General features: G+C 34.0%; 1 protein-coding gene and 1 non-coding gene across 3 annotated transcripts in view; one reads left to right on the top strand and one right to left on the bottom strand.

The window, feature by feature from the left end:
- The window catches only part of LOC135079935 (uncharacterized), an 89,227-nt gene that overhangs the window by 59,275 nt on the left and 3,678 nt on the right, over positions 1 to 26,274 (top strand). For both annotated transcript variants that reach the window (XM_063974578.1, XM_063974577.1), the window contains exons 2-7: positions 15,926 to 16,171; positions 16,575 to 16,724; positions 18,225 to 18,335; positions 18,858 to 18,991; positions 25,503 to 25,647; positions 25,982 to 26,247. In XM_063974578.1, coding sequence (XP_063830648.1) covers positions 16,012 to 16,171; positions 16,575 to 16,724; positions 18,225 to 18,335; positions 18,858 to 18,991; positions 25,503 to 25,647; positions 25,982 to 26,247 — 966 coding nt within the window. In that variant the 5' untranslated portion in view covers positions 15,926 to 16,011. The remainder of the gene's footprint in view (positions 1 to 15,925; positions 16,172 to 16,574; positions 16,725 to 18,224; positions 18,336 to 18,857; positions 18,992 to 25,502; positions 25,648 to 25,981; positions 26,248 to 26,274) is intronic.
- On the bottom strand, positions 18,373 to 18,444 carry Trnae-cuc (transfer RNA glutamic acid (anticodon CUC)). Its single transcript has one exon. It is a non-coding gene; the product is annotated as a tRNA-Glu (tRNA).

Genomic DNA, 26,274 nt, shown 5'->3' with positions numbered 1-26,274 from the left:
TAGATTTTTAGAATTTTTATTTTCTCGTAATTAGCCTAAAGTAAAGAAAATATGAACTAAAATTATGTATTATCAAAATGTTAGGACATACTTTTAATGAAAATAATCTACATTTATTATAGTAATGAAAATGTGATCACAGAATACCGATATTTATTTGAACAGTTCGATTTTAAATCGAACGATATTTTAAAATGTGCTGACATGATCGATTACGTTTTGACGAGTGCGATTGTAAATAAATCACTCATTTTAGCATGTGTTGAAATAATACATTACTTTATTTTGTTTATTAAAATTAAATAACTGAAACAAATAAGAAAATAAATTAGGTTAGGTACTCAATATGCACATAATATTATGTCCATCAACCATTTTATTAACATAATTAATTGCTAATTTTATAAATTGGTTTTAATTGTGCACATTGATTTATTACCTGTACATTAGGTTAGTACGTTATACGTAATACAACTTGAAAAGTTGGAACAATAACAGTTATAAAATTAATTATTAAACAAGTTTCTTTTTTCAGCCTATTTCTTACTTCAAAAGTTTCAAGAGTATTGAAGCACCGTTTTAATAACAATAAATCCTGAGAAATTATTCATAGATGCTAAAAAAAAAAAGTTCTTTGTATAATTCTTAGCTACATCTCTACTTTCCGTTTCTTCCGGCCAACGTATCTGTCTCGAGCGAGTTATTACGTGCACGATAGACCTTGAATTTCTATCGATTCCAAAATAGTTCGCCGATTCCCCATCGCGATTGAGTAACTGGACACCAGACCGGTTCCTAGAGGGAATCCTTCACGTCGGGAGTTGATCGCGTCTTGATTATGGTGATGTTGTACTCAAACATTATGTCATACTAATAATATATTGCTATTTCAAATTAGATTTGAGCCAATAAGGGAAGATCGATCCGACTTGTAATTTTGGTTTGGTTGGCAGATTGCTCTTATCAAGATCTGTAGACCAGCCAAGTAATAAGAGTTAAAATCGCGTGCAATGATCCGCACATTTTCATTAATTTACAAATTGTATTATGACCCTGGAGTTAAGTGAGTAATTTCCATTGGTTTTAATCAATTACAAAATCAATATTTCTTATAAATAGTATTATTTTCTTGACTTTTATTATTATCTTCGCCATTTCACCCCATTAAAGTTTTATTTTCGTGACGAAAAGTAGTGTACCTAAGCCTTTATAAAAGGTCCAATTTCTATTTAAACCAAAATTTAAAACAATTGGTTCTGTGGTTTAGTTAGGTGTGACAATGTAAAACACACAGACAGCTTTATATAGAGAAATCTAATATGACAAAATCGCATACAAATCAAGGATTTGCTCCAAAATGCCATTATGATTCTGTTTTTTTATTTAAATAGTAGCTGTCGATATATTTCAAGTCATTACTTAGTCTATTAGCATAAGCTACGGTAAAACCGTTTCTCTTATTAGTATTTTGACGTATAAAATTTATTTTAATGAGGTGGTTTACCGAATAATATTAATATTATAAATAACGGAAAATTTCCAAAGTAGTGGAATCATTTATAAACTAATCATGCTAACTGGTAATTATACTTCATCACAAGAGTAAAAAAATATTATCCTTCTTGAAATTAAATTTATGAGATAAAGTTTCAAATTTTTATAAATTTTTTGTTGATATGCTTTATCAAATGACTACTTTTCGATAGTAGTTGTCATATTTTTTTGGATGTGAAATCACAAATCTCAGAAAAGTTGCTATTTGCAATTTGGCTTAGGAGTTCTAAGGTAACAAACGTATAAAAACACGTACTAATTTGAACCACCTTCTTTTTTAGACAGTTGAAAATTAGCTCTTATTGCATCGGGAACCAGAGCAGCTACAATTTATTTTAGGTCCGCTATGTTGTTGTGTATAAATTTTAAAAAGATAAAAAACTAATTTTATTTTTGGAAGTAGGCTTATAAAAAGCACTTTTACACGTCTTATTATTAACCCTACCACTGCTTCGGGACAATAAATTGGTCAGAGCTGAGAAGAAGAAGCGCAAGAAACTCAGTCACTATTTGTCAGCCTCTTTTTCAAGGGTATACCTACTTAAGCTCGAAGTGCTCATCTTGACTTAAATAAACTTAATTAGCAAATATTAGCCCTGTTATTAATAAACCGACCTTACAGAGTGAAAGGGATCTCATTTGTTTTGTATGTACGAGGCCAGTCCTTTCTGAAAGGGAAAGTACCTCTTAAGTGAGAATCAGGTGAGGAATCCAGACGACATTCTTTGGGTTAAATGAACTTAACGGCACGTCAAGTGTAACAGTGGCACTGCAAAAGTGGATCATATTCTGAAGGGAATACAGGCTTTCTTAAGGTTGACTCGTCATGTATAATGCGCTGTTATCGTGTGTATGGAATGTAGGTAAGTATTTTAAGCTGACTTTTAGGGATTAAGAAATATACAAATACCACCTTTAAAAAAGAATACTTACCGCATGCCACATGCAAAATTAAATAAGGTTACAAATTCCAAAACATTGTAACTCTATTGGTACATAATTTCTACAGTGGGCTGATTGTGAGTTTACATTGAGCGCGTTTAAAAAATGTAAGAAAATTTTAGTTTTTGAACGTTTCCCGCTAGGGGCGCTGTACAGTCCGTTATACATTTAATGTCATTTTTTGACGCGCTCACTGGTTCCCTCTGTAAATTGTCGTTTAATGCATTCGTGTAACTTAGGTAGGTACAATTTAATGAAATGAAACTTTCAGATTTCTATGGAACTTGCACAAAAATGTATTTTTAAAGCTTTCTGCTCAACTGCAAGTCTGCTAACAAGGTTGCGTTGAAACTCATTACAAGATCATTAGCTCTACATATTGTTTACGCATTTTCCAAAGGAAACGTCGCCGGAGGTGTTGTTACATTTTCTAGTTTATTACGTCAATTATCCACAATGGCGGTTGTTAGTTGTTGTTGCTACATTGATACGAGCGGCGTCCGCGCTGCCCGTGAATGTTATCTGTAATCTGCTCCCATCGTTATACTTGTATCATAACTGAGACCTAGACAGTAGGGTCACTACTAATATGAAGATTTAAGGAGGGAAGGATAAATTTTTATTGTTCAATACTAAATACTCAATTTTATATTTACTTTTCTGTCTTTTGAATACCTTAGTTTTTTCAGTGGTTTTGGACCAAGATAAAAATAATTACAGCATAAAAGTCTGATTATTAGGCTTGCCAAAACTTTTTATGTAAGGTTCGGTACCTCCGTACCTACTAAAAATAAGGTCAGTAACCCGTAATAACTGTCACTGATCATTCCGAAAAAAACCCGTAAATAACGAGCACTTGTCTAAAGACTTGTCTGAAGGTGTAACTTCGAGGACATGTCGCTAGAAAATACCTACCTAAATGCAAACAAACCAGTAGAGTCGCGACGAGTCGTCTCCTGCTACTTACGTAGAGTCGCTATAGATCGGTTGATCTACGAAGACGCGCCCCACCATTCTTCCGCTAATGTTTGAGTGTTATCGGTACACGCTAAATTATCCATTAGTGCACACGCACGATCAAACTCTTCCCTCGACCAAAAATTGGTGGGGCGCGTCTTCGTGGATGGAACGATCTATAGTCGGCTACGAGATTATACCTTAAAGCTTTGTTTTAATTGCACCTACTATGTCAACTTCTTTTATGACCGAAACTAAGTTGAATAGCATGTTGACAGCACCCGTAAAAGCGTGACAAATTGATTTACAAACTTGTTGTTTTGTGATTAGTAAACTGTCTCTATTATTTTACTAGCCACGTGCGTTAAAAAGATACATTTTATTTAATTACACCTTCGTGATACAAAAATATTATACATAATATTATTTACTAGCTAAGGTATTCTTTGTTTATGTGCTATACTTACCAATCTACTGAATTCGACCTGCAACATGTAGAGTCAATTTGTAAAGGCGGTCGGGTGACCTTATTTTTTAATTATTTTCACTTCCATGAATGATGATCTGCAAAAAACAATAAAGAAATGTAGAGCAACTGTAATCTGTAATGCATTGTACTTTCGCAGGTCGCAAAATTTTAAGATTTTCATAATTAGTTATAATTTATCTAGTAATTTCAAATATGTATAGAGTATATAGAGTACCTATCTATTGACATCTTCAATCATTTTTAAATAATTCGAACACAAAATATTTCAAACAATTATCAATTTAACTTTGATAGTTACTTTATAATTATTGCTTCTGAAGATCTTTTTATCTTACCTCTAATTACCTAACTTTACATACTAACATACAAATGAGATATTTAATTTCCATCCAAGTTATGTATTCCTAACGATGATTCGTCAGTTTTACACTATCACCACTTAACGGTCGAAAAGATGATATTTGCGTTTTGCATATTTATAATCCACTAAAACTTTTAGGCTACATTATGTACCGATTTAATTGGATAATATACGATCGAATAGTAGAATTTGTTGTTTTTAACGAGTTTGGTTGAAATCTACTTTTGAATACCAATATGCCGCAGGATGGAAAGTCGTATGGATTTCTTAAAGTAGGTAGGTATGCAGTATACTTTATGGCAAGATATCTTTTAAAGTAAATTTCACGTGATCAATCATCTTGAATATGATAGGTACTGTATTTTGCGGTAAAAAACGAAGCTATCAGTTTTGGACGCTTTAAGAGATAAAATTTAATAAGAGCTATCTATCTATACCACAGAATAATTAATAGTACCAAGGACCTATACATAACATGGAAAAAAAGCACATCAACCTAGCTATATTTATGTGTATATGTTACAGGAAATGTATGAAATCCGTCATTGTATACAATTCCTAGGATTTGTGTATAAGTCCTAAAATCACCCGGAAATGTGTGATGTAAATTATATTAGACACATTTCCTAGGAAATTTACACATTTCCTAAACAGCAATCGGAAATGTAATTAAGATTTCTTTTTTTTTCCGAAACTTAAATGGCGCTCCCGCGCCGCGGCCGCTGTGTATGTGACAAGGTCGCAAGTCTAACCTAACCTAACCGAGACTTTGTTATCCAGCTACAGGAGTACTAAAACCTTCATGTCAATAATAGTTTAATAAAAGATATGTTAAAATTAGGGTTTTCCAATACTTCAGCGTAATATGCGTGATGCCGAAAGAAAGGTATGCCAATAGGCAAATATTTTTTTCAGTCAAAATATAATAGTGCGAAAACAACTTTCAGGCTAAACAATAATAGTTGTGAGTTAAAAGTACCTATCGGTCAATGTGGTTTGTCTAAATAAAATTTTAGGCGTACTGAGGGGCACTAAATCACATGACCGCGCTTGTGCCGCTTAGTTTTATACATTTCCTAATACAATATTGGAATTCTATAAAATTCCTAGGAAAAGTATACATGTCCTAGGATATGTGCGTATTAAAAAATCTCTGAAGCTATATTTTATACATTTCCTAAATAGCTTCGGAATTGTATACATTTCCTAGGAATAGTATACAATTCCTAGAATTCATACATTTCCTGTAACATATACATATACAAGTATATTAACGTTTCGTGAAATTACTATGGATAAACAAAAAATAGCGATCCAACTAAAATACTATCTCAAGACCTGAGTTCCCCAAAAGTTAGTTAATCTAAAAACACAACAACACGCGATTTACAGTTATTTTATTATCAAAACATTCAAGCTTTACTTCCATTTTGATTGGATACCATGCTACTGTTGCTAGGCAGAACCGAATTGGACCAAAATAGATGCTTTCAAATATTTATAGGACCTCGTTTGGATAGTCAATTAGGAAATTTTATCTTTCAAAACAGGTTTAATTCCAAAAAAAGCCTAATGATCACGGCAGGTCAGGAATATTTAACGATACTTGTAAATTCAAAAATGCTAACATGTTAAAACCTTGCGAGTTATAAAGCCTACCAATTTATGACTGACTGTGAGTGGCTAGGACATTATAATTTGATTATTGGGATATAATAGATTTAAAACTGTCATAAAAGCTTTATAGTTGGTCATATTTTTGTGATACATACATAAATGCATGATAAGATTTAAGAGTGTTTGGTTGATTGAAATAACAATATAACAGATAATTTAGTCACTCTGTTTAACATTTCATACATGGAGGATTTTGTGCACCACAATACATAGTAGGTACATGTTATGAAATGCCATTTAATATTAAATTCATCATAGCATTGGTCTATATGATACCTACCTCTTAACAATATTTTTTTGGTTAAACCCAGATTTTGATACAAAAAGTTTCAAATAAGTTTTGTATCTCCTGAAAAGTTTGATAGTTTGTATATTTCAGGGCCTGTAAGGGACGAATCACTGAATGGACAAATTACAGTTCTGAATTCATTATCAAGCATAGATTCAAGCTTTGTAAGGGCCAATCACAGATCTGAATCCGTTCGCGAGTATTTTCTTACCTCATTTCATAATACGAGCTTTAATTTCGAATCACAAAAAGCTCGGATCATGGCGGAGAAACCTCACTTGCCTTCAATGCATAACAGTACTGATAAGTCGCATTACCACCTACATCCCTCATTTTGAACGTACAAAGTCATGTTAATGTGTTACCAGTAACGGTAGGTCGGCGATTGCCACGAACTCTGCCCTCTATTATTAATAAGATTTAAATCACTTATTAATACACTAATAAGTTGTTGATGAACTCTCACGGGTTGTGAGTTTACATGTAATAAAGACTCGTTTGATTTCTTTTTATAAATAGACGTCGAGATTATTGGATTTCGTGACATCCGTATTAATCATTATGTTTATAATCCATACTTACCACACTAATGTTATAAAAAGAGAATTTTATAACTGATAATAACTGTCTGTTACATTTGATTATGCTTATGATATTGGACCAATTGTGATGATTATTAGTTTACTTTATAGGTCTCATGCTTAAGTAGAAGAGGCTATCTTGTATAAAAAAATCATAAGGGATGAAAGGTGGTATCAGAAACGTTCACATAATTTTTCACATAGGTAATTCGTTTTTCTTGGAGGTCGAGCGTGTGATAAACTCTAGTTTAGTGCTGTGGTCTACCGAAAACAGTGCGGGGCAAGTCGCCAAGATAGGTTCGGCATATTTTACAAATGGTTTAAAAGGCAAGGTGTATTAAAAATACCTACGTTAATAAACTAGATAATTAGAATAACACAGCAGCAGCCCATTAAACTAGCGTAGCTTTTAACATCGGCATTTTATCGCTCTCCATTAAAACCTTCGAAATTAGTTAACTCCGAAGTTAAATATTCAATAAATTATATTAGCACATAATATTTCTCTTTAAACGACTGACCTGTGCCATATCTCATGCAAATCACTATATTTGTATTTTTATGTCTTTAGTTAAAGTTAACATCGGGTCATTACAAGTTGTCACGATTAGCTGTTAAAGTTAAACTATGGTTAGCAGTTTTTGATAAGAATGCAACCATATTGCTCAGAGAAAAGAGTTTAAAATGAAAGTGATTGTACCGCTTACCGAGTTTAAACGAGTTTTCGATTAAAGACACAATAAGGTGCCTACCGTAAGGTCGTTAATTCTCATGCGTCGAATTCGACTAATATTTTTAACAGTTTAATAGATTCGAATGTTTTTTATATCTTTGACTTTCGTGTAATATTAATGGCCGTTGGAACCAGCAATTAGTTAGAAATTAATTGTACCTTGATTAACGAAATTAATTTTTAAAATAACATAGAAGCTTTTAATTGAAAAGTCGTACCTACTTATGCAAAACTATAAAGACTTTTTATCATGTAATCTAAACATATTGTTGAAAACATTTAGGTACCTACTAAGCAAATAGTAAGTATCTACTTAATAAATCAGTCAAAACAACTAGTTTTACTAGTATAGCCTGTGGTATAGCCATCAAAATTACCTAATTACGTAGAATAAAAACGTAGAGTAAATAAGAAGTACCTAAATGTATCACATGAATATGATTTTACAAAAAAGGCTATCCTTCATTTAAAAATCCGTCTATATAGTTTGTATAAATGTCTATTAATGCAAAAAGTCATAAATTATTTCTCACACAATACATTTTTCACTTCGTAAGCTTTCAACTACTTATCAAAATAAAACTTTTAATATAGTCAGTAGCGAAAAACTATAAACACATTCTTTCAACAAATAAAGCGTCAAACTTCCGCTTAAAAATCTATTCGTCTCTATTGACTAAATTGAGCCTACTGCCATAAAGCAGTTTTAATCAGTAAGTCTAGTATTTTAAGGCACTATTTTTTTTTTAATATTTGAACCAAATTAAAATTAGGTTTACTATTATTTGTAATATCAAAAATCAAAATACATATTTGACAGTTAGATTTGAATGGCAATTAATACAAAAATAAATAAATTAGGGTCTCTCCAATCGCTGAACCAATAATGTTATTTAATTATAATAGCAATTAAAAGCTTCGCAGGATAATACAATTAATAAAATATAAAAGCTCCAAGCATTAAAAAGTTACGGTGTAGGTAATAGAACCATAAAAAACCCAGTAATGGTCAATATTCAATAATAATAAAAATGCTATAAAAAGTAATTTTCGCCAAGTGGATATTTTACCCTCCCACTATAAGTGCAAATGGTTTGAACTTTAGGTAAAACTAGCGGCCGCCCGCGACTTCGTACGCGTGGATCCCGTTTTACCCCCTTCATCTATCTTACGCGGTTTAGATTTTTTCATACAAATGTTTTTTCCCGCTAACTCCCGTTCCCGTGGGAATTTTGCAATATCCTGTTGTAACTAAGCTTTAAGTTTACTAAGGTACCTGCATGCCAAATTTTAAGCGTCTAACTTAAGCAGTTTAGATTTTTCATACAAAAGGATTTTCCCGCTAATTCCCGTGCCCGTGGGAATTCCTAAGTATCCTATAACCTGCCCAGGAGTACGAAGAATAATTGTACCAAGTTTCGTTAAAATCCGTCATGTAGTTTTTGTTTCTATAAGGAACATACAGACAGACAGACAGACAGAAAGACAGACAGACAGACAGACAGACAAAAATTTTACTGATTGCATTTTTGGCATCAGTATCGATCACTAATTACCCCCTGATAGTTATTTTGAAAATATATTTCATGTACAGAATTGACCTCTCTACAGATTTATTATAAGTATAGATGTGAATTTTATTATGTAGGTACGAGTATTACACACAGTTAAGGCCGGGTAGCAGAGAAAATGGCGAAAATGAGGTTTTCATTTTTCATTTTTGAGGTACTAAACAGTAAAATTAAAGGCTAAGATTTTTATTGGGCATAGTTGAGGATATTTTCTAGGGCTATTAACGGATGGAAACACGATTTGATGAAGTTGACTCGATAGAATAAATTCCCAAAGTTACCTTTTTTTTTTTTTTTTTTTTTTTTTTTTATGTGATCGGAGGCAAACGAGCAGACGGATCACCTGATGGTAAGTGATTACCGTCGCCCATAGACACCCGCAGACCCAGGGGCGTTACACCTCTATTCGTTTTCTAATTATGGTTTTATTTTTAAAATAAGCGATTTGAGATTCTAAATCTTTTACTAAACTAAAGTTCAGAAATAACTTGAGGGCTTTTAACGGATGAAATTTTTATATTGCGTCTTATTTAGTTACTATGTTAAAAAATGTGGAAAAAATCGTCCATGACGGCTTGGACAATCTCAATCAGTCGCGCGGTGGCGCTTACGGAGGACGGACGCGTGTCAGTTTTTTGGCCGTGACAGTTCGCGATTTGTCAATATTTTTGACAATGATGACTTTGATGAGTCACAGTATAATAATATCAGTGTTACTGGAGAAAGCGTAAATTTTTGATAATTAAAAATTATCAATTTTGTCTACCTATTGAAATTTAAATCATTCGCATCCTTTTAAACGAAGACTCTACTCATGATACATAGTACATTCCTCAAATATGAGACAAAACCAATGAGTTAAAATTACATTTTAATAGTACCTACATACAATCGTCTTACACTCTTTAGAAGAGCACACTGACACAAATAAATAATAAAAAATACTGTCTAAGGTCTGTAGCTAAAGGTCTAAGCTGTAAGATAGAAGAATCTTCTAGCCAAAAAGATGGCAGATGCAGCAGATGTCAACGGATTTAAAACTTGAGTTCATATGACTCCTTGTAGACTTGAGTCTCTAGAGCGTCCCTTCCTCCACCATGCGTAAGAATTTTCACAAAAATACTGTCTAAGGTCTGTAGCTAAAGGTCTAAGCTTCAAGATAGAAGAATCTTCTAGCCAAGAAGATGGCAGATTCAGCAGATGTCAACGGATTTAAAACTGGAGTTCATGTGACTCCTTGTAGACTTGAGTCTCTAGAGCGTCCCTTCCTCCACTATGCGTAAGAATTTTCACAAAAATACTGTCTAAGGTCTGTAGCTAAAGGTCTAAGCTTCAAGATAGAAGAATCTTATAGCGAAAAAGATGGCAGATGCAGCAGATGTCAACGGATTTAAAACTGGAGTTCATGTGACTCCTTGTAGACTTGAGTGTCTAGAGCGTCCCTTCCTCCACCATGCGTAAGTATTTTCACAAAAATACTGTCTAAGGTCTGTAGCTAAAGGTCTACGCTGCAAGATGGAAGAATCTTCTAACCAAAAAGATGGCAGATGCAGCAGATGTCAACGGATTTAAAACTTGGAGTTCATGTGACTCCTTCTAGACTTGAGTCTCTAGAGCGTCCCTTCCTCCACCATGCGTAAAAGTTTTCCAAAAATACTGTCTGAGGTCTGTAATAAAAGTCTAAACTGCAAGATAGAAGAATCTTCTAGCCAAAAACATAGTAGACTGGCACCACCTTGCAATGTCATCCTCTCATTGTTATCTGTAATGTACATTATTTTTAAAATGTATTTAAAAAATAAAATGTTCGTTTTATTATTTCAATAATCTGACCTCTCAACTCAACTACACTACACAAACACCTTTGTTCGCAACTGTACTGACGAAACCTCGATATTATACCGTTCATTTAAGATGGCAAGCTTTTTCTGCGGTAATGCACTCCAGGCACAGAGCATGGAATCGTCGCGCGCCGCCCGCTACGGCGCGCGACGATTCCATGCTCTGTGACTGCAAGTAACCGTGTGTGATGCTTATTGCTCATTAGTGATTTTCGATACAGACCCCCGTACATACGTTATACATAAATTATGGAAAGAAAACACCCAGACCAATACAAACAAATATGTATGCAATTTTAGTATGATATTTTTATTTATTAATAAACAAAAAGACTGAACAAAATTGATGCGTGTACTGATTAATGTAATTAACCACATGCAAAGCTTTGTGAATTGCAACAACTATAATTTATTATCCAAGCTCTAAATAGTCGCTACTACGAGTAACTGATCATAAAATGTTTTTCCTATCGCTCAAGCTCCCGAGGATCTACCGATAGGTCGGGTGACGTAATCTTGAAATTCTTTTAGCCAGCGCGGAACTTCCGGAAGGTCGGGTGACGCCACGCCTCTTTGAACCGTGTTTACTTTGGCAGTTATATTCTATATTTATTCGATTCTAAAATATATTCCCAAAAATTTTGAAAGTTGTTTTAATTTGTATCACTTGGATATGATTTGTATTAAAAAGTGCTGTGAGTGTGACACTTGAACGGAAGGAAGTCAACCTAACCTAACCAACTGCGTATTTTTAAACTGCGTATTTCTATACTGTGTAGCCGCGAGAGCTCTTTGGCGCGCTGTCTTCGGCGAAGTATTGCGCGCGCAGATTTTGACAGCGCGAAATACCTACTTTAGCAGAAATACCAAGCCTTTTAAGTTTAAGCAAATGATGTTACAATTGAGTAATTCCATTTTCGAATAATAATTTCTAATTGATAAAAAATCATCCGTATAGAGCCTTTTTATAGAGAGAAATAAAATTACAATTAATGCCTCCCTACACTGATCGTAAATTTTTATTTAATATGATAATGAGTAATAACTGACTTAAAACAAGTTTGTTGAAGTGTTCCAATAAATGTTGAACGTTATGTACCTTTGTAATAAAAATAAGATGACACTTGTCAGTGTAAGTAAAATCAAGACCAAAACTGACATGAGACTTATGTATATGAATCAGTAAGGATAAGATAACATATTGGTCCACGAATGTATACCAATTAAGTAAATTACCATTTCGAGAAAGCGATACGGCGTTCGCGAAACGATCCATGTTGATCAAAACATGTTTTTGTATAATTTTGTCAGTTTTTCGGACTAAGCATTACGAATGAACTGTTAGGATTATTTTAGAAAGTTTTTTCTATTGGTACCGATTGAGTGATTTAATTAGAAAGGCGAGCTGTGTATATGGCATTTTTTAAACTCATAAATAAGTAATCTAGGTATTTAAATAAAGACCGAGATAATATCTAAGTTAGGTATACTTTATCAGCCTTTAATTTATCTCCCTTACTAATAAAAATACACGCGAGTTGAAGAAGTTTAGTATGGAAATGTCATTTGAATTTACGGGTCAAGCGTGCATTACTTTTTTTTATAAGTAATGTGCCATTATCCTAAGTTACATTACGTAGCTTATGACCTAAAATAAAAGAAGTTAGAACATGAGTTACTGCGTCCCAACGTTGACTATGCTTTACTATCGTAGGTGGCAAATGTATTCATATGTCAAAACGGATGAAGACGTTTAATAAACAATGACCATTGGTAGCGGCACCTCTGACCCACCCATTAACTGGCCATAAAAAAAGACAAATCGCAGTTTCGTGTTAAAATATGCGTAGGCGCATTGTTATGCCTTTTTAAACGATTCTTATGGGGTCCCAACTGATGTTATGACACATTTAATGGGATAATTGAATTTTATTGGCGGGCTGTTGTTAATATTTTGGAAATTGTAATATTGTGATATATTGGGATCGTTTTTAATTGCTTTTAACCGTAGATGATACCGTTATTATATTTTGGATACTAGTTTGCTTTTTGGTTTAGTTGTAGAGTAAAGATTGATTTAGAAAATATTGTTTGTGGGCATGGGAAAGCGCGTTATTGTCTCTACAATAAAATTGCAGCATCAAAATTTTATAATTTGCATTTTATTTTAGACTGATCAATTTTTAAGTACTACTTATTCATCTTTCCATAATCTTCTTTAAATTCGTCGCTAACGCAGCAAGTACCGTAACGGTTTACAAATTAAAGTTTGGTATAAGTATTTTTCTTAGTTTTTATTTTTATCCTATAAAACTATACAAAGTAGGTATCTTCTAACTCATTTATTTTTTTAATTTTATAACCAAAATAATTCGTTTATTTGACCATAATTTACACATCACCGCAATGCGTTCTCCTAATGAAGAAACCAGACAACCTACCAAACTTTGACCTGAAAGCTCCTTAGAACGCCAAATGAACTTTTCAATACTACACTCATCTTCATTCCGTGTCAAGCAACTGGTTCCAATATTACTAATAAAACATGAATAATGAATCAACGATTTCGAAAGTGTCTTAAAATCCTCCGACATTTTCACTGCGGTTATTAATTAATGAATATCTAATCAATTCGAAGCAGTTGAACCGTAATTTGAATATTTCAATGTAAACTCTCATTTTTGGGGTTCATTAGGTCAGTAAAAAGTTATTTCTTTAATTTTAATATAGGTAATTAACATAATTATTATCATACTCGTTAATTAATTCATTACCTGTATTATGTTAGGTACTATTATTTCCTAAGAATTATTCCAATGATCTTACAAAGAAGCTTTTGGTATTTTTCTTCGAATACAGAATCCAAATTCCCGTTGCAGGAAATAATAGCAAGATATTAATTTAATTAAACCGGTTACTTTTCTATAAAATACAATATGCAATATGCATAAAATTTATGAAAAGTAGTAGTAAAAATGTATTATTTTCAGCAGTAGTACCTACTGCCCTACTGCCCTTATATAATTTAAAAATTATTAATTACAATATTAATACAACACTAATTTATAATCAAAGTTAATCAATGAACTCATTAGTATTGTAAATCTTAACACAATCAAAGTAGACACTAATTGGGTAGTAATGATTAACCGCTTAATCAATATTTCAAGTCCTAGGTACTGGCAGCTGGTAGGTACCTACTGTCAGAGTGAAATATCGTCACAGGAAATATGAATTGCTGTAAGGGACAAATTGTCGAAATTGAGTTTTATATACAGTTCGATTGCAAATTTTCCGCTCTATCGAATGGTATATTTAGAATTTCGATATCTTTAAAAATGATGTCTCTTACATCAACTGATTTGGTAGAAAAGTATCTTAAAAAGTAATGCAAAGTACGTCTGATAACTGTGTAGAATTCATGATGATCTTTACCGTGTTTAAAATATTGTGACACATTTATTAATTGAAAATGGTAATGATACGGCATGAATGACAAGATTGTTGTAAGAACTTTTATCGAAAAGATGAGATTCAATACCTACTCTATCGCCCGTATTCACGAACATTACTATGAGGTCTCACAGTGCGCGTGGACGCATAGGGTGACGCTGAAACCAATCACAGAGCTCTATACAATGCTGTGACAATGATGTGTGAAACGATTTATAACTTATCGTTTGTGAATACGGGCGTATTTCTCCGACGACTCTACTTCCGCTGCATTTGTGTGGCCTCAGTCTTTGGAATAGTTTTTACAAAAAACTCATAAAACTCATTTTATTTCTGCAAGTAGGCTTTTAAAAATACTTTTACACGTCCCAGTAATAACCCTACCACTGCTTCGGGACAAGAAATGGGCCAGTACTGAGAATAAGCAGCACAAAAACTCAGTCACTATTTCAGGAGTTTCATGGTGAATGTGAATACTCCCTACTTTACTTAATGTGCAACCTAGATGACAATCTATTTTGTTTTATTAAATTTTTGAATAAGTTTGCATAATCTACTTACTTTCATATTCGCATAAATTAATTAAAACAGTCAAACCGTTTTATATTCAGATTTAATCTAAATTCTAAAAATAAATTATTTTAAGTTGCAGGTATGTTTAATATTTGCCCAAATACATAACGGTAGATGCAATATTTTAGACGTCTATTCCACCTATCGATTTAGGTTTAAAAATAAATACTAAAACTTTTACAGTTTTTCTAAATATAAAGTTAACATATGAATGTGAAATTAATTTAAATGTAGAAAACCAGAAAATGAATCCATTTGTCTTAAAACGTTTACCATTTTTAATGCACCACGCCTTAAAATAAGTTGAAAGTAAAACAGGCTTTATTAAACTAAATGGAAAGACGGTTTGTACTATTGATAGTACTTAGGTACTTTGTGTTGTGACCTAAGTGTCTAGCACCCAAGAACACAACGTAAAGAAAAACTGATCTAGACAACTATTCTCATAATAAGAGAGACACATTATTTAGACTAAACAAGTTTCAATAATACCAGGTTATTTGGATAAGGTTTTAAGTGATAGGAAAGGGGTCACAAAAAGTCATCACGTCAAAGGTGTGTGATTGATGAATGAGTAAAATTAGTAATAACTGCCATAGGTACCCATGAATCTTCATAATTTTGGTTAAAATGCTTATCATGGAGTGGCGTTTTTGTGCCGTCAGACACAGTAGGTCAGTTATAGTGCCTTTCTGACTGATCTTTATTTATTTATTAATGATGGTGATCATTCATCAATTTATGAATGAGGACATTAGCCGCACTGCGATTTGCATGATCAGTGAACCTTTTTGACATCTAGGGTCAACCACCAATAGCCGTCAATATTACCTTTACCTCTATTAATATTAGTCAGACCGTAAATGCAACATCAGTCAAAACATACACCTGTAATCTTTCCAGATAATGAGCCCGCAGGCACAAGGAAAGACCACCTCGAAGATGGATGGGGCTGGTTCCAAGATAAATGACTGGCAAAGCGCATCAACATGACGGCGACAAGAGAAGCTGGTTCCAAGATGTGTCACGAGATGGCGCTGTTCATGGTTCTGATAGCGATCGAAATGGCAAGCGGTTTGGCTAGTGCGGGAGAGATGGCGCTGGCAAACGTTACGAGGTTCGCGCCTGGTGACCTATTTTCGCTTGTTGGTGAGAATTTTCTTTTTCAATTAATTTTAATCATGACACGATATTATTTAATACATAAAATGTAGTATTTAATACAATCTTTCAATGCGTGTAGTATCAACCACAGAATACTTAAGTACTAGTAGGTACTTCGTGTAGTCTACTCACATTAACAGCTTCTTTACGATTTTTTTCAATTGTGATTAATTTTAATCACAATTGAAAAAAATCGTAAATAATCTTACCTACCAGGATCATACTTGGATGCTGACTTGCAATAGTTACCAACATAGATTACATTAACGGTAACACCACACCATAGTACGAGTAGGTAAGAGTGCAGTTTGCCTCAGTGGAATTTTGATTATACTCGTAGCTGCATTTAAAGCCAAATCTACCTTTTCCATCTAATCCTATGATGCAGGGACTGACTGCGGCCTCACCCGTTGTATGGAGCTGTCCCATGGAACGGCTTTGGCAGCACTGGGCACTGACAGCGGCTGCGTCTGCCAGTGCCGGCGGGAGACGCCTGCGTTCAGGGAAGACCAGCGGATCTGCGTCAACCATATTGATGGTATGTTCACCCTGTAAATAGTTGAAGATAGATCATTGGAAGTGCCCTACCGACGTCTATAGGGCACTTTCGTAGCCACGAAGTGAAGAATACATTTGTAGAAGAGAGAGATGTAGTCGTAGCTGTAGTTTCTTGTAGTGGTCGCATAGAAAGATAGTTGAGAACTATTTTCTTTGGGACTCTGTATTATAGTAAGAATTTTCAGTTTGATTTTTAACGGTAGCTATCTAACAATGCCTACTAACATAATTAAAATGATACGGACCTGGTATTAGGGACAAACCTTGAATTTATTTTTATCCTATTTCTTTTTGTAAGAGATTCTCACTCTGATTTTCTTAACGAACAAACCTACTCTTAGTAGGTAGCAATTTAAGAACCTAAATGACTCCTTATCACTTCTTACACTTAAGTGCGAAGTCACGATGTCGAAACTCATCATCAGTCCTCATCGCCAATCCGAATTGTCTATTCATAAATATAATGGTTTATTTATTAATGATCCATTGACTGTTGACATTTGCTACATTTGCAATCCCGTTACTCTAAAATTAATGCAAGGTCGCCGAGATCAAGTTCGGCCTATAATAGATTATAATGAGACATTTTGTCTAATTATCATAATGACTAAACGTGATGTTATCAGTAGTATGAATATGTGATCATTTATGCGCAAAATGATGCTTATAAACATGAGAGAAGATGCTGTGTGAAATTGCGTGCCAAAGAATGTAACTAATTCATTAAATCAAATAACATTTTTCATTAGAATAAATCAGTGTTCTAAAATAAATAATAACCTTCATTATGAATGCATTATTCAAAACATTTTTTGCTATTTTGATCAAGCCAAAATTGAGAATTCTATAGTCGAATATTTAATATTAACATTATATACGATGGCCATAATTTGGTTTCCTTGACAGTTATATGAAAAAGCTCATAAATCATCATCGTGAATCATCAAGAGAGACAAATTGATTGCAGTTTTATAAAACACCTATTTCATATTAAAAATCTATACAGGGTGTTTGGTAAATGGGTATATGAGCCGACACTAGCCCATGTTAACATGGGCACATAAATGGTATGGTGAAGTCAGAAATTTGATATTATCATTTTATTTTTTTAAATTTTCATACAAAATAAATTTTATAAAATCCGTTGTATATGAAAATTAAAATAATTGAAATGAAGATATCAATTTTCTGACTTCACCATACCATTTATATGCCCATGTTAACATAGGCTAGTGTCGGCTCATATACCCATTTACCTAACACCCTGTATTATTAAAACATTTTGAAATTAGTCATCTCACATCATCAAGACAGAAAAATAACTGTGCCCTAATATGTTCAAATACTGATTTGAAAATAGATTAATTAACGGTGAAATAATATCTTCAGCATCTCCCTACACAATGTTATATTCATTTATTTTAAAACATTACCTTTTATTTGTTTGTAATAAATAATAAATTATTCTTCTTTTATACAGAATGTCTTATGGCCAGCTTTGGGCGCGGCGCTACCAAGCCTCAAATACCTTTCGTCTTCTTACCCCTAAAAGGACAGATCATTTACCCCTCAAAGGAAATAATATTTACCGGTAAGTAAATAAAAAAAAAAAAAAACAAAAAGTATTCTTCCGATACCGGGAATCGAACCCGAGCCTCCTGGGTGAGAGCCAGGTATCCTAGCCACTAGACCATATCGGATGTGTTGAGAAGGTTAAAATTTTTGTATACTTCTTTGAGTTACAATGTAGTTCGTAAATATTTCACTAGAGTGCGCTCGTAACTTTGAGATTTATCGCTTTGATTGTTACAACAAGATATTTATAGAAGTGGCACTATAATTTGATTCAGATTCAAAAGTCTTAGTTTTTAAAATCTTTCGTAAAAATAGAACATTATTTTTTTGACAATAAAAGGGTATTAATTTGGTGTTTGAGGTGGATAAAAAAAAATGGCAGTTCTAAATGAACTTTATTTTGAGCAACAAAAAGATTTTTGCCAACAGCGAGAATGTTCTTGGCCTGCATCTCACCTGATGGAAAGCAACGTATGTAGGATTTGAACCCCAACCCCTAATAAATGTTGACCATTGAACAAAAAATATCATTTTGCAGACGTAGCGGACGCGATATGCGCAGTGACAAGCGCGCAGTACCTGTCGGCATCTGGATGGGTGACCCTGAGAGACCTGGTGGACAACGACGTGCCATTCAGTCTCTACAGGGACGAGGGCAGCACTTTCTTACAGGTAACCATCATGTTTATATTGCCTAAGATAAACTATCAAAAGAAAGAATTTGAAATGATGGTCTAAAAACTTTAAGCGCTTCAGAACATGGAGTGGACTGTAAAAATACCATACATATTAAAATATAATAAAATAAACTAAACTTATGAAGTGTTTGTTTGTTACTGAAACATTAACTCAATTTGTATATTGTATTGCGTGTTTTCCTGTTTATTTTGTAATAAAAAAATACGAACGTTTGCCGTCATTAATCCAAAAGGCAATTTCGCGTTTTAATTCCCTTTAATGTAAAATTAGGTTAATTTTACTGATTATGTTCTGTGTGTTATTATAATAAAATATGCTTTATGTATTTAACTTAAAGTTCCATGTAGTTTCCTCGAACTACCTTTAAAAGCACCAAAAGCTACCACCCAAGAAGGTTTTACAGCTCCCAATTTATAAAACTGAATATCCACACCATTGCAATAATTTTCATATTTTTACTGCTTCTTTTAGAGCAAATTAAAAATTCAAATAAGCAATTAAAAACGGATAAGTTATGAATAACCTCGATGCAAGGACACGTAATTAAAGACGATTATCGAATGACCAACTTCGGGCAAAATGGAGCAAACAGTGTAAATATGATTAAACAAAATTTGTCGTATTATTTGTCAAGAGAATATTTAAAAAAAGTTTTTATTCTAAAGTCGGTTCAAAAGCTCCAAGGTGTAAAACGAGATACCTAAAGAAGATTTAGGACTGTTCAGAACGAAACATAATCTTATTTCCTAAAACAAGAGCGGTCAAATGAGCAGTCTGTCACTGTACGAATACTCATTACTCAAGGAAGAACTTTCAAGATAATTTTGCCAGTTCCCTTAATTCAAAACCAAGAAAAGGACACTCAATAACTTGAAAGGATCTGAAGCTACATATAATGAGATGGTACTTACCTAGGTCGATAGAGATGTCATGCTAAGGACTTACAAAATAATCTTAGTTCCAGCAATAACGCAAAAAGATTGGAAAAACAAATTAATTTGAACTCATTAGTACTAAATGTGGACCGGTTGATCAGTTTTAAGCCTAATATAGATGTCATAGTCAAAGGTCGATATGCAGTCTCTTCGCGGAATGACTGGTCTATCCTAGGTTTGACCAAGGCCTTTAGGCAAACCCCGAAGTAAATTATTATTTCGGCCTTTGACTAAGTCAAACCTAGAAGTGCCTAAACGGTTCAGTCAAACGTCGAAACTAAAATATTCTGTTTCGGGCTTTGCCTAGTCAATCCTAGAAACGACTGACAGACTCGGTCAAAAGTAGACGGCAAATAGAAAACCAGCCATGTGTGAGTCGGATTCGCTCACGAAGGGTTCCGTGCGACTCTTTTGTTGTATGGGAGCCCCCTTAAATATTTATTTTATTTTAATATTATGATTTAATTTTAAAATGCAACTAAAATTATATGAATATTTCAAGGGTTCACATGTTTACGTTTTAATTAATATCAAGTAAAAAACTGCAACAAGTCACGTTTGCTGTATGGGAAGCCCCCTTAAATATTTAAGTATTTTATTGAATTATTTATTTTTTAAGTGAATGATTCATGAGATACGAGCCTGGTGACAGACAACATTTAGCGAAGTCATAATAATAGGGTCTAAACTCTTTATCCTTTAAGGTAACAGAACCCTGAAAATTAGTAATTAATCAAGATCGATCTAGAAACACTGACAACCAACCTCAGTACTGTATAAGTTTAGTTACTCGTACCTTCACCTAAAGAGATAGCTGCGCGTGCGCGTGAAAACTGACCGTCGTAATGCCTATGCAATAAGTTCGAGATCAGAATTAAGTATAGTTTAGTTTAAAGTCTTAATTGAGGTTTGACTAGTCAAACCCCGATTTCATTAAATTGAGTTTCGACCTTTGCCTGACCAAATTAGTTACTCCTAGGTTTGACTAACATTATTTAGTCAAAGGCCGAAATGTTTGGGCTTTGGCTAAGACTTCTAGTCAGACCTGAGGATTGACTAGTCAAAACTAGGAGTGCCGGAACTTCGAGGTTTGACTATAACATAGATACTCTAGATAGGTATGCAAATTCTGAAGGTTACTTAAGTTTTTAAGCAATACTAAGTAAATTCGTGTGTAAGAGATAATAATGACGATTTCATTTTAGTTCATGGTTCATTTATTGAGTAAGGGGAGCAGTACCTCTAGCACGAAAAGCTTTCGACTTCGAATCGTTGTTCGAATTGCCATCGAAAGATTTAGTATGAAAACTTAAACAGCACCCCTGTGCGTTCACTTCACAGGGCTGCAGGGGCACTTAACGTAAAGTGAACTTAGCATGAGAAATTGTAGCACTAAACTAATTTTGACAATCGAGATCGTCACAACAATTGGAAGGCTGGGTAGGGTATCGAATTTTGTAGAATACGCAAACGATATGAAGTCGAAAGTTTTTCGTGCTAGAGGTTCAGGGCACAGATTACTACAAAGACGTTGAAATGCATTGATTACAACATGACCGTAAATTATTTAGATATGATCAGAAAATGCGCCCAATCGCGGGACTTAATTAGGTGGGGGAAGGGGGTTATTTTGAAAAAGTAACAGTATATTTACTTAAAATTCCAAAATCGTTATCGTTATCATTTTGAGGCGTATTCGTTACGATTTTGGATAAACAAACCTCATAAAAAGGGCGCCGACAGTTCTGTTAAGCAGTTACTTGATACAATGTAAGCAAAAAGCTTACTTAAAAGCATTATATCTTACTTTTAAAAATACCTATTTATAAACCCCGTTATAGTCTACTAGCTGACCCAGATAACTTCGTTCTGCCTTTGTTTATCAATAATTTAGGATTCTAATGGTCAAAGATTTTTTAGATTCGGAGTCTATTCAATACAAACAAACAGTCAAATCTTTCCTCTGTAAAATTTTAGTGTAGCTGACCCACTATTCTGCTTTTCTTACTGACTCTTGAACTATAATATCCTGTGGGATAATCTTACAAGATCTACTACTTAGCTATAAAAGAAACCGGGTCGTTCTTTTTAACCGACTTCAAAAAAGGAGGAGGTTATATGTTCGACTGTATGTATATATTTTTTTTTCTATGTATGTTCACCGATTACTCCGTCAATTGTGGACCGATTTTCAAAATTCTTTTTTTGTTCGATAGGGTACACTTCTGAGGTGGTCCCATTGTCACCAAGTCAGGATCTGATGATGGGATCCTAGGGAAATCGAGGGCAACCCTCAAATTTTATAGGCACGTATATCGTATTTCAAACTTTTTCTTAAGTTATTCAAGTATTTGCTCCTGGAAATCATCATCTCATATTGATGAGGTGATGATAGAAGGTACAACTCCTTAATGCTTAGGAGTTGGAGGATAATTCTTTTAATTTTATTGATAACTATAGTTTCTAAATTTATTCAAGTGTTTGCATCAGATAGTCATCATCTCATCATGATGAACTGGTCATGGTAGGTACAACTCCTTAACGCTTAGGAGTGGGAGGATAATTTTTTAAATATTATAGGTACAATAGACCCACAGTTGTATTCTTTCATGTTTTTAAGGTAGGCTGACGGTTTAAGGTCTTTTTAGGTTGCCGATATGATAACCTGTATTTTGTAGGGAATATTATTTTACACTTGACATGAAGAATATAGTCTCAATGTACTGCCTACCTTCAGTGGTAACATCAAGGTAATAATTAGTTAACTAAAAAGCAAGAAATAAGTTAATTTTTATAAAAAAAATAAAACCGACTCCAAAAACAAACACTAAAAAGTAGAAAAATAATTACCTACTAATTACTTATTTATTAGGACGAATTAATATTTATGTTATACCATGATTGATACTTTTGGAGTCGGTGCAAGCAAACTTCACACGTTTCATAATCTTGGCACCGACTCCAGAAGTATCAATCATGGTATAACATAAATATTAATTCGTCCTAATAAATAAGTAATTCGTAGGTAATTATTTTTCTACTTTTTAGTGTTTGTTTTTTTAACTACATAATCAGATGTTCTGGACAAGTTTTAGTCTGGTAGTAGTGGGTAACACTGTTATCACATGATCCGACTACTTTTGAACAAACTAATTATTTCATTACGAGTAGGTACTTACATCGATGATATCGTACCTACTTATGTACATTCCTTACAGCTTTTATGGCTATGGTTCAAACGTAGAGTCAAAGACGAGTTTACAGATAAAAATTTGCCAGTGACATTTCAAGCACACACCGTGTGCGGACTGCGGTATCCAGATCACATAATCCAGAAAATCGAGTTATGAAATTCCTTGACATGTCAAGTCCTGATGTTATCAGGCTCAGAGACATTACCCAGTACCTGGAAGCAGATATGCTCTGAATAGGTAGCCATTATGCTCTTAGAGGTCTTGTGTTTAAATTCATTTATAACATGAGCGACAAAGCCTAATATTTCATTTTATTAAATTTATTTTATTTTATTTTATTTTATTTTTATTTTACAAGGAAAACAATACAGTGTAGAAACTATGTAGACTAACATTTTAGAAAACTTATAACCATTAACATGTTTTCACATTTAGAGCCTGAGTAATGCTAAAATTTCCCCAATTTGCCTGGATTAATACGTCATCAATCACCTTCTGTGAGTGAACTTCGTATTCGGATTAGAAACTTAAAGTAGAGCCATAATAAATTAAGAAGCATCATACTAATACCTACATACACTTAAATAAAACCAGTTAATTAGTACCAATCATCCATGTCATTAACATTTAAACATACAAAATAAATCAGTTAACCACCTGTCAATGAGTGAGGTCAATGAATATCCTAGAATCTAAAATATTCGGAACATGAAAAAATAACAAGATGATATCGTCAAGTTGAAGTACAACGTACCTTCTACACCGAACTATAAATTACTGTAATTATCGTCTAAATTAAAACATTCGATTCTCTTAATGATCCCAAATTTATTGCGGCACCGAACAAGTCTATCTCGATTATGTATTTACATTTAATGTCCTGACAAATGCCTGCTTACGGTGAAAGACACCCAAAGGCCGCTGTCGTAAAAACAACTGTTTACTATGTAGTAGCTGTTTGGAAAAAAAGTATTCCGGAAAATTATTGGCCACATCCTCACAGTAAAGTGTCTCCACAATACTGCTTCAGGTCATTTGCCATCAAATTTGTGGCACATTTGCCGAAGTTAAAAGTACCAAAAAATCATTAGGCTCTCAAAGTGCATAAACACTGTCATCACGCACCGTCTCAAAATTAACATGTATATTGAAATAATCCAGTTTTCAGCCCCAAACTTTATAGCGTCTCCTCATAAAAATTTGATTGCCGTCGGAAGAATCTGCAAAAGTTTTTTTACGGACGGAGTTGTGTTTGAATGAAACTTTGCTATCTTGTTAAAACGATTCTTAAATTGAAGGGGAATTCCAGAAAAATCTATCACAAACTTAGCTTCACCCGCGAGGATAATGATCGTCATAATTAATTTCATTGTCACGCGTCTTACAACAAAAATAAGTACCTAACTTCTCACCATCAATGCTATATGCAGAATGGAGTCTATTTCTACAAAAATTGTTTAGCGTGCCCTAATAGGCGTGAAAATGCTACAACCAAACGGATTAACCTTCGTATTTTTTAAAGTATAGACTGGACTGCAAGCAACTCGTCGCTGGGACGTTATCACGTTATCTCGGATGCTTCGGATATTTGGGCGGTCTTGATGACGGATTCAGTTTATCAATCGTGACAGACGACAGACATTTCTCGGTTGATTCAGAGGACGCAACCGATGAAGTGCGACGATAAAGCTGAAGGCGTCAAAGGAACGATCTGTCCAAAATGTGCGAATTCGCCGCACTTAGATTCACCAACGCTGATTAAGAAAAACAAATGTGCCGGCATTTCAACTGCAGGTGGTACGCTAACCAATGATGTGGCAACAAACATTTGGCACATCTGTAACTTTGCTTTTGACAAACCTAATCTTATTTTAATGCAATAAGGATTAATGTTGTTTACATTGAATGAAAGTGATATATGCCCAGGCTTGTAACCCGACGACAAATTGTGGACATGCTAACTGTTGATTTAAATCTCAATGCCTTTGGACGCCGGTAACGGGTCTGATGCTTATTAATTTGATTTTTTATCCTTAATTTATGGTAGGATTTCAACAATATCAGATAATGTTTATTTATCTTCTTTAGCTTTGTGGATTGGGAATAAACTTCGGTATTCGTTTGGTTTATATTTTTGGGCTTGCGGTTTCGTAATAAATTTAAAAACAGTTTAAGCCTTTAATTACAAAGATATTGGAGTATGCGATATTGCCGACAAATCTAGTATTATTTAAAAATAATTTATTTTTAGAACTTAAAAATAAGGTGTAAGATTTTAAAATAAATTTAACCCAAATCGAGAACGAATCATTACCTAGTGACACACGCAAATTCATACAAAGTCTCTATTCACAGTGGCGTGGATCAGCGAGCCTCCACGCGCGTCTCGAAGGCCGACTAGTGGCAGCTCATGTGCTGTGCTCAGCGCCCGAGCAAACCCGCCTGGCAGCCTCCTGCGCAGCCTTCAGGATTGCTGGGGCGACGCATAACGCTTTACTTGGTAACATACCTTTACGATTCATGTGTGATCTTGTTTCATAAACGATCCTCTTTGTATTCCCAAACTACTTACGGTCCTGGAGGCCCTGGAGCCGGATCATTTGAAAGTAACCTAATAAGCAGCCTTAATTGTATCTTGCCTTCTCATTCTTTCTTACTTTAACCTTGTCAACTTTATTACATATATTATACATTATATTTCTTATAATTTTCAGTTATGCTTGCTGTTATAAAAAGTCGATATATTTATTATTATTTTATCTCTTGTGCCTGTCACCAACTCCAGGGCTAGTTCCACTTTGAACAAAAATTGAGTAAAGGTTTTTTTTATCCAGATGTAAAATCCATCCCATTCCATGCTGGTGAGATCGTCAGTACTGAACCAACAGCTTCAAGTCACGGCCTCAGCGTCCTGGAGTCTCTCGCCATCGGTGTCTGCGTGCTGATGCTGATCTTCATCTATGCAGCTGGCATCATCTTCTACCTTCACTACAAACAAAGACAGAAGCGCAAAGAGAAAGACCCTGAGATGAATCTCTCGAACACGATTTCTACAGATAACGGATCTACCCTGGATTCGAGGATTGACATGGATAATGTGGTACTTACTTAATTTTTTACTACTTTT

Source organism: Ostrinia nubilalis, chromosome 17 (assembly GCF_963855985.1).
Source record: "Ostrinia nubilalis chromosome 17, ilOstNubi1.1, whole genome shotgun sequence".
In the NCBI taxonomy this organism is placed as follows: Eukaryota; Metazoa; Arthropoda; class Insecta; order Lepidoptera; family Crambidae; genus Ostrinia; species Ostrinia nubilalis.
The sequence above is the reverse complement of the archived record's forward strand: the minus strand, read 5'-3'. Positions and strand labels throughout refer to the sequence as shown.